The 18,421-nt window shown below is 31.8% G+C and overlaps 1 protein-coding gene across 1 annotated transcript in view; it reads right to left on the bottom strand.

Annotated features, from left to right (window-relative positions):
- The window catches only part of LRRC7 (leucine rich repeat containing 7), a 1,130,220-nt gene that overhangs the window by 43,805 nt on the left and 1,067,994 nt on the right, over positions 1-18,421 (bottom strand). The window contains exons 30-31 of the mRNA XM_039838554.1: positions 16,638-16,778; positions 7,438-7,557 (exon numbers count right to left, since the gene is read on the bottom strand). Coding sequence (XP_039694488.1) covers positions 7,438-7,557; positions 16,638-16,778 — 261 coding nt within the window. The remainder of the gene's footprint in view (positions 1-7,437; positions 7,558-16,637; positions 16,779-18,421) is intronic.

Below are 18,421 nucleotides of genomic sequence, written 5' to 3'. Positions count from 1 at the left end.
CTTCCTGATTCAGCTACTATTGCTAAGTGCATAGAACTGCCTCTGAAGGGTCCCATTTTCATAAAATTTTTGACTTCCTACAGGCCATGTACTCTTGCATTGGCAATTAATTTTTGTTTAACGGGCAAGTCTTTATATATATCCAGCCTTCTCTCTCTTATATTAACAATTGGTAATTATGGGGGGCACTGAATCTAATTTGATATATTAATTTCTATTCCTCTAGTATAGCAAAAGAAAATAATTGAATTGATTTACTGGAAAAGGTAACAATTATCAGTGAATAAGCTATGTTTCAAAAGAGTACGTTCAATTCATCTGAATAACAGTTCCGATATTTGTAGCATAAAAGGAATATAACTTGATATTCTCGAGACTAGATTTGAGCCCTTAGCTTGTAGTTCCTATAATTGTTCTTTGGATTGTTCTAGATATTTTAACTTGTACAACCTCAAATAGTGCATTTTTATTCTGTTATAAAACAATAACTGTTATTTATGCCATAATCATCATGTTGAGGCTAGTCTAGTATAGAGACAGAGGCATGTAATTGTTAGGCAGGGGAAGTTAGAGGATATATTAATACAATCCCTAAATATAAGAAGCAGCAATTTAAAAGAGCCTCCAGTGGGTGTTTGGTAGATGCTTAATAATGTCATCAATAATTGATTCTTAACCACAAAGTCACATAAGATAATTTTCACCTAGCTACCTCTCCTACTCTTAAACCTTCTTAACCTGGAGGGATATTTGTGACCCTGGGTGTGTTTACCTCCTCATGTGATTGGAACTGTTGCTTGAAACTCCCCTTTTCAAACTAAGGGTGGAATTAAGAAGTGGGTACTTACTGTTCACACAAATAATCAGTTCCAGATTATCTCTGGAAACCAAAACTCCAAAGAAAGTGGAGTTACATTATTGGAAATTCAGAGAGTTATTTTCAAAGTCCTCCTAAGGATAGAAGTTCTTTTTTATTTGAGCACATTTACAATTTTCCAACTATTCCACTCTCCTTTTTAAACTTATGTCCCCTGAAAAAACTGGCTTTTGGTCAAGAGAAAAACTGCATATATTTGTGTGAGAAATGTCTCTCTGGGAGCAACAGATTGTGCTAAAAGTTTCTTTTTTTTTTTTTAAATATAATTTAAAAGTCTATAATGGTATGATTTCATCAATCTGTCATTTCATTGATTCATTTCTCATTTTGTGGGGGACAGTTCACTGACAGAAGATACTTTGGCACTATTTTTTCTTGAAGCTCAGCGGCCTCGGGAGAATATACCACTACTCCGAATATTGGTGCAGTCTTTGTGTTTCTCAATACAAAGTGCTAAGTGAAACCAACATGAGTGGGAGTGACAGGAAGAGGATAAGGGAAGCAAGGAGAATCTCAACCAGCCAACTCAGAAAGATCTTTTCTCCTAATGTTTAGAAAAATGGAGTTCTAAATGACTCTAAATAAAGTATTCTAATCTGTTTTTGCTTTTCAGCGATGGCCCAGTCTACCAAAAAAAAAAATTTACTCTAACCAGTGTGAAATTTGCTCCTGTCAGAGGAGAAAAATGTGGCTTGGGAAGAGAATTAGAAAAGAGGGAGTCAGGCTTGTGCTTGGCATTACTCACAGTGGTAGAGAAGATCGTTCTTATTTGCTTATGGACTGGTGAAGTCAAGGCATTACTCCCGGGGATTAATAACGCTTATTGGGGGTTAATTTCACTGTTAATAACGTATATTGCTTTAGGAGGGAAAAATACAAAGCCTCAGGCAAAACTTACTACCTGACTTATTTCCTTCTGTACAAAAGGAGAGTTTAGTTACGACACTGACAATCACTAAAGTTTTGGAATCATTTTTTAAAATTAAATTTTACTTTAAACTAGAACAGATATTCTTGACTGATGTTGATGGAGATAAGAAACATTTTTATTTCCCTGTCTCTTTTCTCTTACATGTTAAGTTTACCCAGTTGATTTTCATATCTGCATCTTTTATATCTTGACTTGCTCAATTATAGCCTCAAGATTTACTCTATATTCTGCCATCCTGAAGTTTTTTAATATTTAAATCTTTATTTCTCTTTCTTATCCATTCCAGACTTTCCTCTATTTCTATGTAAGTGAGCTACATCCATCCTCCCTTGTGCCTTTGAAGTAAGGGATTCCAACAGCACTACTGTCTGGTCTCAGTTAAATTAAAAGCGAAGAATCATACTTATTTTTATTCCAGTACCACATACAGTGCTAATAGAAATATTTGTTTTTACTTGCAAAACAAATTACTTTTCTATGACTAAAACATAATGATTATATATTTCAGATATGATTTTTATAGCATAACAATATAATGCTCATATTGAAATTACTAAATGTATAAGTTGATTTTCCTTATGTCATACTTTTAAATATCTACTTCTCATTTAAAAATGACATTAGTTTATTATTACACTCTGAAAAGTTCCACAATAGTCTGACTTTTGCTACCAAGTGAAAGATCAATTCCAGTAGTAATTCGATTCAGTTGTTTTAAAGCACAAATGATGGACTGGTCATACAGTCAATAACAAAATGATTTAAGATTTTCAAAAGGTATTTTAAGACTTGATATTTTACGCCTTACCTTTCCAAATATGAATAAAAAGAAATGGTAAAATGCATTATACTAAGAAATATGACAAATGCCAAAATTAAAATAAGGAATAATTATTCCTTCCCAGAAACTTAAAAATTAAAAAAAAAAAAAAAAACTTCATATGGTCTGAAAAAGGAAAATTTCTAATTTGGGGGCCTGTGAAAGAAAGGATAAAAAGAACATGAAAATGACCAAAAAACACATACAATTTCTTTTAAATTTCTTTTAGTTTCTCTTAATGAGTTCCTGGGCATGCCTCAGAGTGACGAGCAACTGGCCACCCTGAAACCCTTCATGGCTGAGCTGGCATTGTAGATGTGAGAAAATCATCGGCAAATTCAGCCTAAGGGGCAAGTTTGTGAGCTGAGACTAAATAGCTGCATTTTTAATACTTTCTCTTCAACTGTGTCCATCTTGATGTTGACCCTTGATGATCATCTTTATCATTGTAGCTGCCAAGTCATTGTCCACTTAACCTAGAATAACAGACACTTGGAGAAGGAAGAGTCATGCTAAAGAGTCAATGCTAAAGGAGACCCTCTAATGTCTAGTCTCTATACATTAAAGAATTTTCAGATTTGATATAGCTAGGATTTTAAAGTATCTTAGTTACTTTTTCCAGAAGGAAAATGTTTTAAGCTTCATTTGTTTTAATCAGTCACTTTAGCCTTTTTGCTGCAATGATTTTCTGCTCCAACATTTTAACATATCCTTACAATATTATCCTTCAATTTTAAATCTCCTCAGAGATATTTAACCTATTTAAGATTCTCAATATTTTTAAGAGGGTTTGTGATTTCAGAATTAGGGAAAAACAGTCTTTTCATTCCTATGGAGAATTCTACCAAATCAGAATATAATGTCTGACTTTAAAATGAAAATTGTTTTCATTTATATTTTACACACAATATTTTACACTTTATTTTTATTTATATTTTACCCTTCATACAATTTTCTGTTACATATAGGACAGTAATCTAAAATATTTAGTCTCTCATGTGATCTTGGCAAGTCTCTAACTGAGAAAGCCTAAACTCAGTCTTTTCTTTCATAAAGGGGATAAAAACAATACTGATTACTTCATATGATGGTTGTGAGGATTGGCTGAAGAAATATATCAGAGTGTTTAGCACAATGCCTGGCATACAGTATAGTTAAATACATGGCACATAATAGATTTTTGCCACAGTGACTGTGGCATAATAACAAAATGACTTAAGATTTTCAAAAGATATTTTAAGACTTGAATACAAATACTCATTCTGAAAGCACTGTTGTTTTCAGCCATTGCAAGTTTGTAATTGCAATTCTGAAGTACTCAGGTAGTACTGCCTAGAATTTGGGGAAGATTTACTTACGTAGCTATCAACGTGTTCTTCTATCAGTGATTCCAAGACTTTTTGAATTAATAGAAATCAGAATTTGAAAATTTGGAGACTGACATAGAAAGAGAAAAATTTAAAACTACCACCTACTATTACACTATTAAAAATAAAAATTGTTTCCATTTCATTAAAAAACAAAGTAGGATTTAACACCCTCAACATTTTGCCATGGATTAGGCACTCTGGTACCTAGACCTGTCACAGATACAGAAACAAAACTCTTTCTGATAAACACTTCTTGTCTAATTATTTTATGTGTTCAAATCTCTGGATCCACAGCTTGGAGGGTACCCACATTTTTTCCCCTATAGTGCTTGGAGTACTGCTAGTCATAGCTGTATTACCAATACCAGTTCAACTGAAAAGCTATGATAACCAGAACAGAGAGCTACAAGTTCAATCAAAGCCTTTCTTAAAGGGATTTCCCACTGAATCCCTGCAGAGTTACAGTAATTTCTGATCACAGTAGTATCACAGTACTAGTAGTAATATCTAGTAGTTATAGTAATTACTACAGAGTAGTAATATCACAGTAGTATCTCTAGGTACAGAGATATGATTGAAAAAATCTGCAAAAACTTTGAGAAATAGACCGAATGGGGTGCTGGCTAAGATTTCTTCATCACTTATTTTCCTTCGATTCTCCATTCTATTTGTAGTTCAGTTTCTAGTTTTCCACTCTTATCCTGTTGAGACTGATGACTACTCACTTCATGACAACTGTAAAAGTAACAATGACTTTAATATACATTCATCATAGAATAAAATATTAACCCGGTAAATAGTAGTATAATTTTCACACTTATCTTGATAAATCTTACAGCCCAGGCAAATAATCCCATTATCATTTTTTACTTCCTTAGGTTAATTCTCACTGAATATTAACTTCATATATTTAACTAATAAATAATGATAATAAAAACACTAAATTTGAATATTTAAAACATTCATTATTCTCTCTATTCTCTAAGGTAATAGGTAGACATACCTATTTATAAGTTCTAAAATCTCAGATTTTAGGCAAAAGTGCTATAACGTGAAGTAGTCAGAAAATGCTTATGATAGTAGAAAGTACTAATGAGTTTACACATGAAAGACATGATACGATTTTAAAGACGTATTATGTTATTTCACATTTGACAAGAAGTATGAAAGGTTAATAAAGTTATCCAATAGAGTAAACAAATATTTTAGCCTTTAATAAGATTAGCCCACAAATGTTTAATCAATATAGGATTGCATGGGGTTTTTAAACCACATAGAGAAGCAAGCAAATGATTTGCTTCAATATTTGTATTGATGATAGGACTAAACATAATACTATGAACTCTGAAAATAGATTACATATAAAATGTATGTATTGATGGATAATGTAAACACCTGTTAGTTCCATTTAGATAATAAATGAATAAGGCTTTTCCTTTATGGGAAACTTCTAGTAGCCCTTTGCAACTATGTAAGTGCATGTGGTTCTCTCCTTTGGTCAGGCAATCTGCCCTAGGCTCTAATAGGTACTCAATTTCCTGCAATCACTTTCATCCTCTCAATTTTCCTCATAAGTAGATTTCTTTCCTTTCCTGTTTGAGATTTTCAACTTCCTCTTCACCAATGGCTTCTTATCGTCAGCCTTTAAATATAATCAGGTATCTGCCATTTTAAATATTCTTTCTGTCTTCCTTAGAGACCCTTTAAATAGATTCCATCATAATTCTCCCTTTTATTTCAAAAGGAAACTTCTTTCTTGAGTTTTCTAGGTTTCCATCTCTATTTAGTCTGTAACAAGAGGAACCAATTTTAGGATAAAGCCAACAGTATGAATAAAAGAGTAGGGAGGGAAAAACAATTATTTGGGGTTAATAATTTGATATTATATATATGTATTTTTTTTTAAAACACCAAAATCATCATCAAGGGGAAAATCATCACCTAGGTTACAAAGGAAGTATGTAATTATGTAGTGTATATGTAAGTTACAAAGCATGATTAGAAAATGAGCACTCATTAACTTAAGAAATAGTACAGTACCAATAATACCAGCTTCCTCCCTCATCCTACTCCCAGCCTCTCCTTTAGAGATAACCATAATCCTAAATTTTATGTTAACTTTTCCTATAAAAGTAGTTTCCTCATTCATGTACTTGTGCCTAGATAGTATATTTTTAGTTTTTCTTGTTTTTGAAATTTATACATGTGGTATTTTTGATGTATACATTCTGAAACTTGCTTTTCACTCAAATTATGTTTCTAAAGTTTATACACATTATCAGAATTATCATTAACTAATTGTCATTGATGTAAAATATTCCTTTGTGTGAATAACAGAATTTACGTATGTACTTCCCTGGTGATAGATATTGAGTTTTTCTACTTTTCTAGTATTGTAAAATTACATGTATCTTGAATAGCATGTATAGGAATTTTTCTAGAATAATATCTTAAGGGAATTATAGGAATATAGGTTTTGTGCACGTTTAGCTTTATAAGATAATTATCAAAGTGGTAAAATTGTTCCCACTAAAAGTACTGAAGTTTCCATTGCTCTTGTACTTGCAAACAACTTACATTTTTCAGACTTCTTAATTTTTCCAAATTTAGTAGATATAAAATAGCATCTTTTTTGCATTTCCTTGATTAAAATATTGTTTTAAAATTTTTATTTACTCTTCTGATTCTCACTCTATTTTTTGTATTGTGTTATATGTCTTTTCTTATTGATTTGTATGAGTTTTTAAAAATGTATTCTAAGATATATTTTTCAGAATAATAATAAATAAAAATATATTCTTATTCCTCATATATGTCACAATTATTTTCTCCCAGAGTCTTTTTACTCTTCTTCTGGTGACTTAACATGTAGCATCATAATTACCTACTTCTCACTTAGTCTATCTCACTAGACTGAAAGGTCTTAGAGGTAAGAAACCATATATTTTCATTTTTGTTCCCCAGAATCTAGCAAGTGCTCAAAACAGTAGTACTGCTTGCTCACTACGTGTTTACTGAATGAATGATTGGATGAATAAATGGCCACGACTTTAGAAATCATGAAACAATCTTTGTACAGTCAAATTTCATTTCATGCAAATGGGGTACACCATAATGTTGAGGCCAAGAATGTTAGAAGTATACATTACACACCTTCCTAGACTTGTACTTCAAAGATGGGTATCAGGCACTAGGAAGAGGTGCAGAAAGGTTGCAGAATCTTGTTTATACAAATTTATTACCAGCTCTGAACATTTGGCAATATTCGTTTTTCATTCTTTTCAATGCACCTACAGTTAACCAGACTTCTTATGTGGGATAATATTTAGCCTAAATTTATCACAAAGTTAGAAATGCTGTTAAGACATAAGATATGGATTACATATTACAATGGATGTGCAAGGTTCATGGTTTATGTCATTAATTTAAAATTGGTTACCTTTTTAGTAATGGTGTCCGGAGGTACATCCCGCCTCCCAAGAGGATAAGGATTCCATTGGCCACTAGGAGATACATCTTCTTGTCCATTGTCTAAAATGTTGCTTTGCTGGGACGGGGTCTATTGCAAAAATGGTATGGCATTCTTTAGTGATGTGATAGAAATTTATCAGAGTTTTCTGAAAAGAGTCCCTAATGATTATGGTAAAATTAATTTTGTTTAATTGCAGAAAAACATATATCCTGAACTAGAAGTATTATTTTATACTATTTGCTTGGTAAAAATTCAAAATTGACAGCTTTTTGGAATCAGTGAGAAATTCAATTAAAATAATAATCTTAGAGTTATTTACTGAATTTTAAAGAAAAGTTTAGATTATTTACAGTACCCGAATAAAAATAATCAGAATAAAATTAACCAATTGTTAAAAACAACATTTTAAACTTGCTTAATTTGTTTCTTTAGCATGATCTTACCATTTAGAATATAAGTTGAAACCATATAATATACAATATTCCAAACAAATTTTATAAGGCTGTACTGATTCTGGGAGCATATGTCTTGTACAAATCCAAAATAGTGTTAACACTAGTATAGTATAAGATTCATGGAACTATGACAGCATCTATAAATAGCTTTGAGGAAAAAATTAAAACACAAAAAATATTGTACTATTAGAATCACAGTGTAAATAAATCATGACTGTCTTGATTCTAAATTTGTATATATAGGTCATTTATGCATTAGAGTTTAAACTCTTTTAATTTTATTTTTTACTGATTTACTGCTATTTTTGGTAAATAATAATACCCTTATATTTATTATTATTAATGGTAGATCTTTTGGTGGTCCTCCAATAGTCTGACTTGAGTAATAGCAAGTAGTCACATACTATGGAGTGGTATAGTAGTAGGATATTTTTCTTGTGGAAGATTAACTTTTCGCAAAGTCTTTTCCTTCCCTTAACCTGCAGGATACACAAGTATTACTTGATTTCCTGGGGGATTTTTATGTAGGTGAGATATTTTGTTTAGTATTTCCTATTCCATTTTTTTGCACATATTTTGAAAGATCACCATAGATAAATAAAGCCAGGTTCGAGAGTGTATGTACAACTCTACTCTGTGTGAGGTATAGTCTTCCAACCCAGAATAGAAGAACTGGGCCATTCTCTATAAATGACAGAGATGGGCTGTTTGCCAGGTTTCATCTGATTATATGGAACCATTCTAGTTGTTCTTCTTTAGAAAACAATTACGTAACTAATTCTATCTGTATTCTGACTACCTGCATTTTAAAAAAGCATTGCTTGAAACTATTTAAAAATAGAATTTATTACGACACTAGATGAAGCTTTCTTAAGGTTTAATAGGTATTGTGAGAAGTAAAGAGATAAGTCAATTTTTTTTTTATACTTTGACCATGTGAATTCTTCTTTCATGAGCCTATCAGAAAGGGTGAAAAAAGAGAAAAATAGATATTGAAGTTCTTGGGTGAGCTAAGAATGAATTTACTTGTATTTCTTTGAAAATCATATGTACATGGCACATTTAAAGTACATATTACTTGAAAATAACTAGATAATTATTTAACACTCATCTGTCTGTCTTTAATCATTAATTTCTAGTCTTTATCTTTTTCCAGATTAATGTTTGCATATGCCTACACACAATTTTTCTAGATATTAAAATATGACAAATCGAATTATTAAAATTAAGCAGTTAAAATATAATTATGTAGGGTAGGCATTAATGAACAGTGTTTTTTGTTTTGTTTTGTTTTTAACTTTTAATATCCATGTCTTTTCTGGCTTGGTTCCTAAGTCAGTGAAGTGGGATAATAAATGTGTTCATCAGGCTAGGTCTGTGCAACACAGATTTTTGAGAAGTGGCCAGAATTCGACATGGGTATCCCTTTTTTTCTTCCACATAATCCTCATCTCCATCTCTATTTCTTCCACTAAACTTCGTGCAGCTGGCCAGACATGACTCCTAGTCACAGAGCACAACTGAGAATTGCAAAATTCTTTCTGGTGTAAAACAAGGCTAAAACCCTTTAGTTAAAATCCTAATATCATGACGATGTAAGCTTTTCATTAGCTTATAAATTAATCTCTTTCTTTTTAAAATTAGGATTAGCAACCACACCAATTTCTCTATATAATGGCCAAAAGAAACATAAACATGCAGACACATGAAACAAAAAACTTATAAAACAGCAAAATTAAAGAAACTTCATGGAAGTAACTTCCTTAATTGATTTAAAGAATGTTCTGGGCTTTTTTTTTTCTTATGTGAGACACCTGGGGGTGACTTAAGTTTGCAGAAATAGAAAGACCATGAAAACAGTTTATTAATGCTTGGGATAGGGGAACCCAAAAGAGAATTATGTGGTAGGTTCACATTCTTTCCCAAAAGGAGTATAGCTATTTACAAAAAAACTGTACTTTTTATAAAGTGCTACTGTATATAAATGCAGTTGCTCAGTTGTTAAAATTCTATAAAAGGTTAAAAGGAGCACCTGAAAATGCAAAAAAAAAAAAAAAGTAATGAACTTAACACTGTTGAAGTTTATTATTTCAGAGAAAACACCAAATTGAGATTCAGTTATTCATTTAATTATTTTTAATGCCACATCCTAGATATTTTATTTAGATACTTTTAAAGATTAAGAATGAATCTTTTCTTCACTATACATAACTAATTAAATATAAAAGACTTGGAGAGATCATCACTGTGCGCCATTCTCTCAGCTTCTAAATTCCATAGATCTTTAATATTTCAAAATAATAGAGAAAATGGTCAGTGTGATGTAGTAAAGAATCAGAAATTTTATTCATTAAGAAATTAAGCAATGCTAGTAAAAATTTTGCTGAATAGATGCTGGTTCCAAAGACTGCTGTGGACATTTGTAGATTTGACATTTATGATTTTTACTACTGTGAATGATCACAGGTACCTATTGGAAGAAGTAATTTCTAATTCTGCTGACATAAATGTGCATGAATATGCGTCTCTGTGTGTGTCTCTCTATATCTGTGTATGTATGAGCATGTACATAAATATGTGCATGAATGTGTCCATATGTGAGTCTATATGTAAGTATATGTATATGTATAGGATTCATATATAAGAGTAAATGAGCTTAGCTAATCCAGTGGCTTTGCTCTTGTCTACTAATTCATGGGTGCGCTAAAGCTTTGGAAATTCACTTATTGCATTTTGTTGGAGAAATTATATGAGCACGGGACTAGAATTAAGCACTTTGCAAAGGTCTTAGGATATAGCCCTTAAGGATCTATTTTGCTTAGCAATTGGCACATAGTTCACAAAGGGCAGATTCAAAAACCGTATTAAAAATAATTTTCCCCAAAGTATTTCCAGTGAAATTATTGTTATAATATTCTCTTTTGAATATATATATTTTTAAAAAGTAAGTATATAAAGGCAAATATATGCCAATCTTGGATATAAATGATTATGATTTCATGAGGTTCAATCTGAAAGTGTTTATGTCATGTCCAGATGATTTTTAAAACAACATTTCATTCTAATTGTGAAAATGCATCTGTATGAGTCCTAACATTATTATTTTGGTAATTTTAGCCACTGTCCATGAAAATGTATATGGTTTATAGCCTAAAAGTGTTTTTTATAATTAGAAAGTTAAGAGAATCCTTTTCAGGGTTAGTAGCCAATAATAAATGCAGCAAAATTAATAGAGACCAAAAAATGGCATAAAATAAGTAACCTTTAGAGCTAGGATAAATAAATGTATGTAAAATATTGGTACTATTTGATCCTGAGTCATCTGTGTAGATTTAATAAGAAAGAACATTAGAAATTTTAAAATAGTATTGATACAATAGTATTGGTACAAACATTGCTATCTAAATTTATCTAATTCAAAAAATGGTGGAATGAGTATCAACAGATAGTGAGGTCATCTTCTTCCAGGTAAAATTCTATGAAAAGATTATTAATACATATATTTTCATAATTTTCGATTCTCTTTCTCTGAAATTATAATTTATATTAGTGTCTGTTTTGATAAGCCAATAAGCAGTTGGTGCTATGATATAATATTATGGTGGTAGAATTTAAAACAAAATGCAAAATAATATCAATTTCTACAGTGCAGAAGAGACCACACTATTTATTTTGGCAGCTGAATACCTGCAGATGGGAAGTTAGAAAAGGCCAGTGATTTCTTCCCTAGTCCTGTTTGTCTCTGGGGCTGCAGTAGCATGAATGATTAATTTATGATTTTCTTGGGTTCACAACCTTTGGCTTTTCACTGCTACCAAGCATATTTCTTGGTGATACTGAATGCTCAGGAAATGCAAATGGATCTTAAAGAGTGCAAGGTAACTAGCACATAAATCATTCTAGCACATAAAGAATGATTTGGGTCATGATATGTTCTGGATAAATTAATATATTTTACTTGTGTTATTCTTTTTTTCATCTCCTGATATCTACTTTTCTAGATTGTGAAGATGATGTGAGATAAAAATATGTATAAAAGAGCCTTATCAATTATTATGAGTTATGTTCTAGGAAAATGTTACATTTTATAAACATTTGAGAAAGTGTTATCATATAGTAGAAACAGCAGGAATTTGTGTGCCAAGCAGAGTCAGATTCAAATTCTACCTGCTACTATGCTAGCTGCAGGGGTTGTAATAGTAAAATAGTAAAAATACATTTGAGTTCCTTTCTGTGACACATGAGATTCAGATTTCTCATCTATACAATGTAGATAAATACTTTCTTTGAGGGCTTTCATGAGGGTTTTGTGAAAAAATGTTATTTAAAGTACTTCATGGTACCAAGTAGATAGTAGATTCTCAATAAATTCCAGTCTTTATTCTTCTATCAAAATATCTATTCTACCATTAATCTGGATAATAAAAATGGTTGTTTAAACTGACATTTTACAATACAGTTGACCTTTGAACAATGTGGGTCTTAGGGGTACCACGTATAACTTTTGACTCCCTCAAAACTTTCCACATATAACTTTTGACTCCCCCCAAACTTAACTATTAATAAACTACTTTGACTGGAAGCTTTATCAATAATACAAAAAGTTGATTAATACATATTTTGTATATGTATTATATATTGTATTCATACAATAAAGTAAGCTAGAGTAAATATTATTAAGAAAACCATGAGGAAGAGAAAATATATTGATAGTATTTATTGAAAAAACCCACATATATGTGGATCTGTGCACATCAAACCTGTGCTATTCAAAGGTCAACTGTATTATAGTTCTCTCTGACAACATAAAATTTCAAGACAATAGCTAGATTTAATTACAACAGAACACATCCGAAGAAGCACATGGAACCATTAATAATGTCATAAAAAGTTGCCTTAAATGCTTTTTGGAAAGGCAGTAAATAAATGATAAATGAATAAATGAATGAATGAATAAATAAATAGAAAATGTAAATAACTTTATAATTTAATAACTAATTTATGTCTTAAATGGCTGATCATAAGTACTATTTTTTTTGAAAATTAGAATAAGCATCAATAAATGAAAATATTACAGAAATTAAATTAAACTAATTTTGTTGCTTATTTGCATTCTTTTAACGTCTTAAGAAGTTCCATAAAATTACATTAACAATGAAATTTACTGTTTATAGTACAGAAAGCCCATATTTAGCTTATAATCTATGAAAAATGTTCAATATGCAACCTGGCATGTAAAAAATATGAAAACATTAGAAATATTAGAAACATAGCAAAATCTGAGAGAGTCTTCCCTTTCTGTTCACATAAGTATTCACTGTATAGAGACTTTATCAAGTACACAGTGCTTCAATCTTAAGTCACAAAGTTCTACAATTAGTTTACTACAATTTTGTTTAAAAGAAAGTTGAAGGAAAAAAATATCTAGATATGTTTAGTAAACTAAAAAAAAAAAGAAAGAGAGAGAGAGAGAGAGAGAGAGAGAAACCAAAAATGAAATAACGTGCTGAGGAAAGACCCCAGCTTACACAAATAGTGCCTTTCTGTCAATTACCAAGGTAGAGAAGGGGGATGGTAAGAATCACAAACAGGCCCCCTTTCTGAGTGCATAAATTAGAAAAACACAGTGTCATTATGACAGAGAAAATACAAAAAAGTGCTCCTTTCTTCTAATTGGAAGAAGTAAGACTTGGCAAGCAGAGAGTGTGGGAAGAGTCTGGATTTCAGTCTCTGGATATTCCCTGAAGAGGGAACCACTGCACAAACATGCAGCAACTGTTTCCTGTGCTTAACTTGTAATACATGAAGATGCTAATTTACATTCCTCAGGATACTTCATATATTCTTTCTAGGATACCGTAGAGTCATTTGCCATAACAACTAACTAGGGATGGCCAGTATTATCATTCAGGAATTTTATGAATAAAAAGACAGCTCCAGGATTTCCATAGGAGAATGCACAGTTTTGTCGATTTTATTTACTGAAAATGTTTGCTTGTAAATTAACCTTATTCTGTATTTTAGTGGAATTTTCATGGCTAACAAACATTTAGGGGCTGCAAAAAATATTGTAAATAGATAATATTAATTTTTATTATCTTAACTAGCAAGACAAAAGTGTTGTAATAGGTTTTTATGCATTTGTAAATCAAAGGAAAATAATATTTGTCCATTTCCTTTCCTGCAGAGAAGGGTTCAGGAAAACTGAGTCTCAAGCATGGAATCAGTTAGCAATGGTCAGTGGATCCAAGAAGGGAGAATCAGAGAGGTTGCATCTTAGGAGAGAGTGATGTGAAAGCTTCAGAGAAAAACCAAAAAAATTTTTCATTTAAAGAAGCTCTGCAGCACAAAGGTGAAGACAAAGGTGAAGGAGCAGAGACTTAGACTGGAATCCACAGAAGGAAACAGAACCTAGAGAAGTCTCAAAATTGAGTCAACACCACCCAGTGCCCACACATGGTAAGATTTTTGCAATGGTGGCAGGTTAGGAAGGTTGTCCCAGATGCTTAAATGCTTTAAGTTTATAGGCCTTAAATTGATAATTTGGGGTCATAAAATGTTTTGGTGGTAATGGAATAGTTGCCCTGCCTGTGTTTCTTTCCCATCCCCTGCCCTTTTCTCTTTCTCCTTGTATGGATAATAAAATGTTGATGATAATTCATTTTCAGATGGAGTCTTTCAATACTTATATCATTCTTGGTTTGCAATTTAATGTAGCTTCCAAAGAGAATCCCTTTAGGTCATCTCTATGCCCAACTGAGAAAGGTTGAAGAGTCTCTGCCATATTTCTGTTATAAATCATCTTAGAGCTATAGTAATAGTTAATAAATCTACTCTCTAGGGTACCCTAAACAACATCAGAAAATTAATATAGCAATATAGAGGTGCCTAAGTTATATCTGCAGATAATTTAGACATGAAGAAAGAGTGCTTCAAAGTGTATTACCATTTTTCAGACACTGAATATATCTGTAGTATACTATAGATTGGTGAGTAAATAGGGCTACAAATTAGCCAAATGAGGAGCTATTCATATGGTATAGTTTCAATGGGTTCAAGCAATAGCTTCCTTCATACCAAGATCTCTCTATTCTCACTGAATTTTGAATTTCATCATTTTAGTTTGAGGGTTTGATTTCTTTCTATTAATTAATTGTCAAGCCTTCCAGAAAAGGTGCCTATTAAAATTGTGATATCTCATCTATTCCTCACTTCAAATAAGTTTCAAGGCCTTTTTGAAAACTGATTTTGTTAGGGCAGAGGATGAGAGAGCCCTGGGCACCTGAGAAAACATGAAGAACAGGATCCATCAAAGTTGGGGCTCCAGCAAAAAGGGTCTTGCTAATTAATAGTTGTGTGCTGGAGCCTACTTGTATTAGCTCATGAGAGCCCTCTGTACTCAAGTCCCAATTCTTCTGAGTTCAGTGATGTTAAATTAGTACTTTGAAATTGGCTGTAGGGGGGGTATTTATATCACTGACATTGACAAATATCACAAAATAGGACCTTGTTTCACTCCCTGGAGAAAAAGTTACCCATATACCACTGTCCTGCAACAGGAGACTGAGGACAGGAAAAACAATATTCGAATGTAACTAGTTTTTTTTTTTTTTTTTTTTCCAGAGTGATGATAAAGCTGTGAATATAAATGTCCCTTTGATTTCATTACTCTACTCACAGTAGGAACCAAACAATCCAGAGTTAGGGATTGTTATTAAGACTAATTTAACAATAAAACATGAATTTGAGGTATTTGACCCTCATCTCTCTGGGATGGGAGTTTGTTCCACAAGTTCATTAATTTTATTAGGAAAGGAGTGTTTGGAGGCTACTTTCATTCTATTATCCCCACTTTGCATTGCTTTTTTCATAAAAAATTACTAGGTTAATGACTATACTAACAATATAGTCATAATGATATATTGTGTGAAAATGACTCATTAGTCTCTATCAAAATGTAACTAAGACAGAAGGCATTAATCAATTTAAACAGGTAAAATTTTCATTCTCAATTTTGCCTGAATAAAATAAGCAGGAACATTCCTTTGACAATGGAACTGTTTCCTCCTACAGCGCATTCCCTTTCAAATGAGCCTACATTTTCTTTTAAAACTCTGTGAACTTGCTACTTTTCCATTAGCCTAGATGAGTAACAATTTACTAGCTAAGTTACAAACTTGTTTTTCATGTTTTACTTCCATGTAATATTTCCTGTGAAGAAAAATGGGCTGAAAAAGCATTTAGAAGTGTTGACTACTTAATTTCCATTCTAATTAAGGACTCTTTTTTTTTTCCAATAGAATCAACTGAAATTCAATAATGATTTCTAGCTCAGCTCTTAGACTGCATCAGAAAGAGAAGATAGGGCTATCTCAAAAAAAAAAAAAAACATATATGTATATATATATAAAAAATAAAGAATAAAAGAAAAAGAAAATGAATAATAAGAAAAATGAGATTTACAGCAACACAAAAAGCCATGTACCTGCTCAATCCAAAAAGCAAAGCTGTTAAGCAGGAATCTGATAATCAGTCTAGCTACAAATATTCATTTAGCAGCTAAGAGTTCAGGCTCTACATTATTTGTCTTGTGCTTTTTGGACTCATAAGAGTCTATAAGCAGGGTCGTATGTACAGCCTAAACACATTAAGTGAACAAACAACATTAATTGGCTTTGGTATGCTGACACATGTAGGGCAATCCATACTTACTTTCTGAAGAGGTAGTTCTTGTAGATCAAATTTAGACTTAGTCTGCAAGTTTAAAGTCATGCTTCTGCCTGCATGCATTGCTGAAATACCTCCATAGGGCAGCATGCCAAGGTTAACTGTATTGTGTTTGTAAGCAGCATTCTGAGTAGAGGAAATAATCATGTGACAGGGTGTGAACACATGCTCAACAAACTGAATATTACATGAACATGTTTAAATTTATAACATTTAACTTTAAGCGAGCAAACAGTAACTTTCTTCTTAAAACATGCACTTGATCAGACAGAAGCATACAGTAAACAGTGTTAGTTATGCACGTAATGAGTACCATCCAAAACTACAGAAAAGACAAAAAGCAAAGATACATTCCATTTTACATCTGCTGCTAACTCAAAGACATAAAAGCTATCTCTTATATATCATGATAGTAATGACTTTGGATAAATGTTGTTCATCTGCAGTAATCTATTAATTTGAAAAATTCAAACAGTAAAGTCTTAATCAAATCTTGTCAGCTGAAAATCTCATGGTCTCTTTTACACTGTGAGATCATCACATACAAAAGACAAATACTAGCTTCATAATTCTGGCTTACAACTAACGCAGGGCAATGTTAAAGCCAAAATCAGTCTCCTTTATTTCCCAGTCTACAGGCTTAATTGCAGGAAAAGAGCTGATCAAAAAACTCACTGAATTTGACCAATGGCTGATTGAATTTACTGTTAATTTACTTAAAATAGTCAAATAAGTTGTATGTGGATCTAAATATTCTAAAATTTTTTGTTTCTTAAAATTTACATTTTAAACTGGAGATATTTATAATGAAACTAAAGGAATTATAATTTGAACTATTAATGCTATTTATCTAATATACCTAAATATCTATGGAAAACAAAATATTTTCATTGTGGTTACCCTTCAATAAGTGCATCCAAAATCATTCCAAGTATCTGATAGTTAATTCTTTTTACAGACTTCATTAAAAATTTAAAAATTTTGGATGCCTGGTCATCAAATAGTTTCCATCAGTATAATCTCCACTTCTATTTATCATGGAAATGTAATAAGTGACAGCATTTGGCCTTGTAAGTAATTCTCTTATTTTTGAAAAAAAAAAATCTACAGAAGTTAACTTAGTACACTTTTTAAAAATTCAATATTATTGAACATAACATCAGGCAGCTATTTTATTGTGAGGGCATTATATGCAAGGTAATGATTTGTAGCATCAAAGTTTCATTGAACTCATCTCAAAGATGATTATACTCCTGATGGTGTGCTTATCTACCAATCCTATTTTTTTATGGATCCCTGAATATTTCATCTAGAGATTTTTCATCATCATTATACCAAAATTGGGAAGGACACTGAACATTTCAATCTAGCCTTGAATGATTGCTTAAAGTTTAAAATTCTGCCAGTCTAGTGCTTTCTCAGCTCCTGTAGAAGAATAGCAGTCTCAGACACATGGTTTCATGTTTTAAGTTCTCTCAGTCACAGTGGGGCACTGAGCCTGAAGGTTAAACTAAAGGAGAAAACAAGCATCTTTTATTGAGGGTAGTACTTGGAGCTGCCTCTCCAAGTATCATATGAAATCTTTAACCAACATTACATTGGGTTGTTAAGCTTATCCAATGTTCAGGCCCTTAGGTAGTTCTTTCATGAGGACTGGACAGAGATCTTGTAGTTTCTAGTGCAATGATTTGAATTCTAGTGTTCAAATCGCTCAACTAAATTTCACTAGGAGGGAAGTACACCATGTCTCTGGTGCAGTCCGACTTCAG

This window comes from Pteropus medius, unplaced genomic scaffold (assembly GCF_902729225.1).
Source record: "Pteropus medius unplaced genomic scaffold, Ma_sr-lr_union100, whole genome shotgun sequence".
Taxonomy (NCBI): Eukaryota; Metazoa; Chordata; class Mammalia; order Chiroptera; family Pteropodidae; genus Pteropus; species Pteropus medius.
This window is presented reverse-complemented; position numbering and strand designations above follow the sequence as displayed.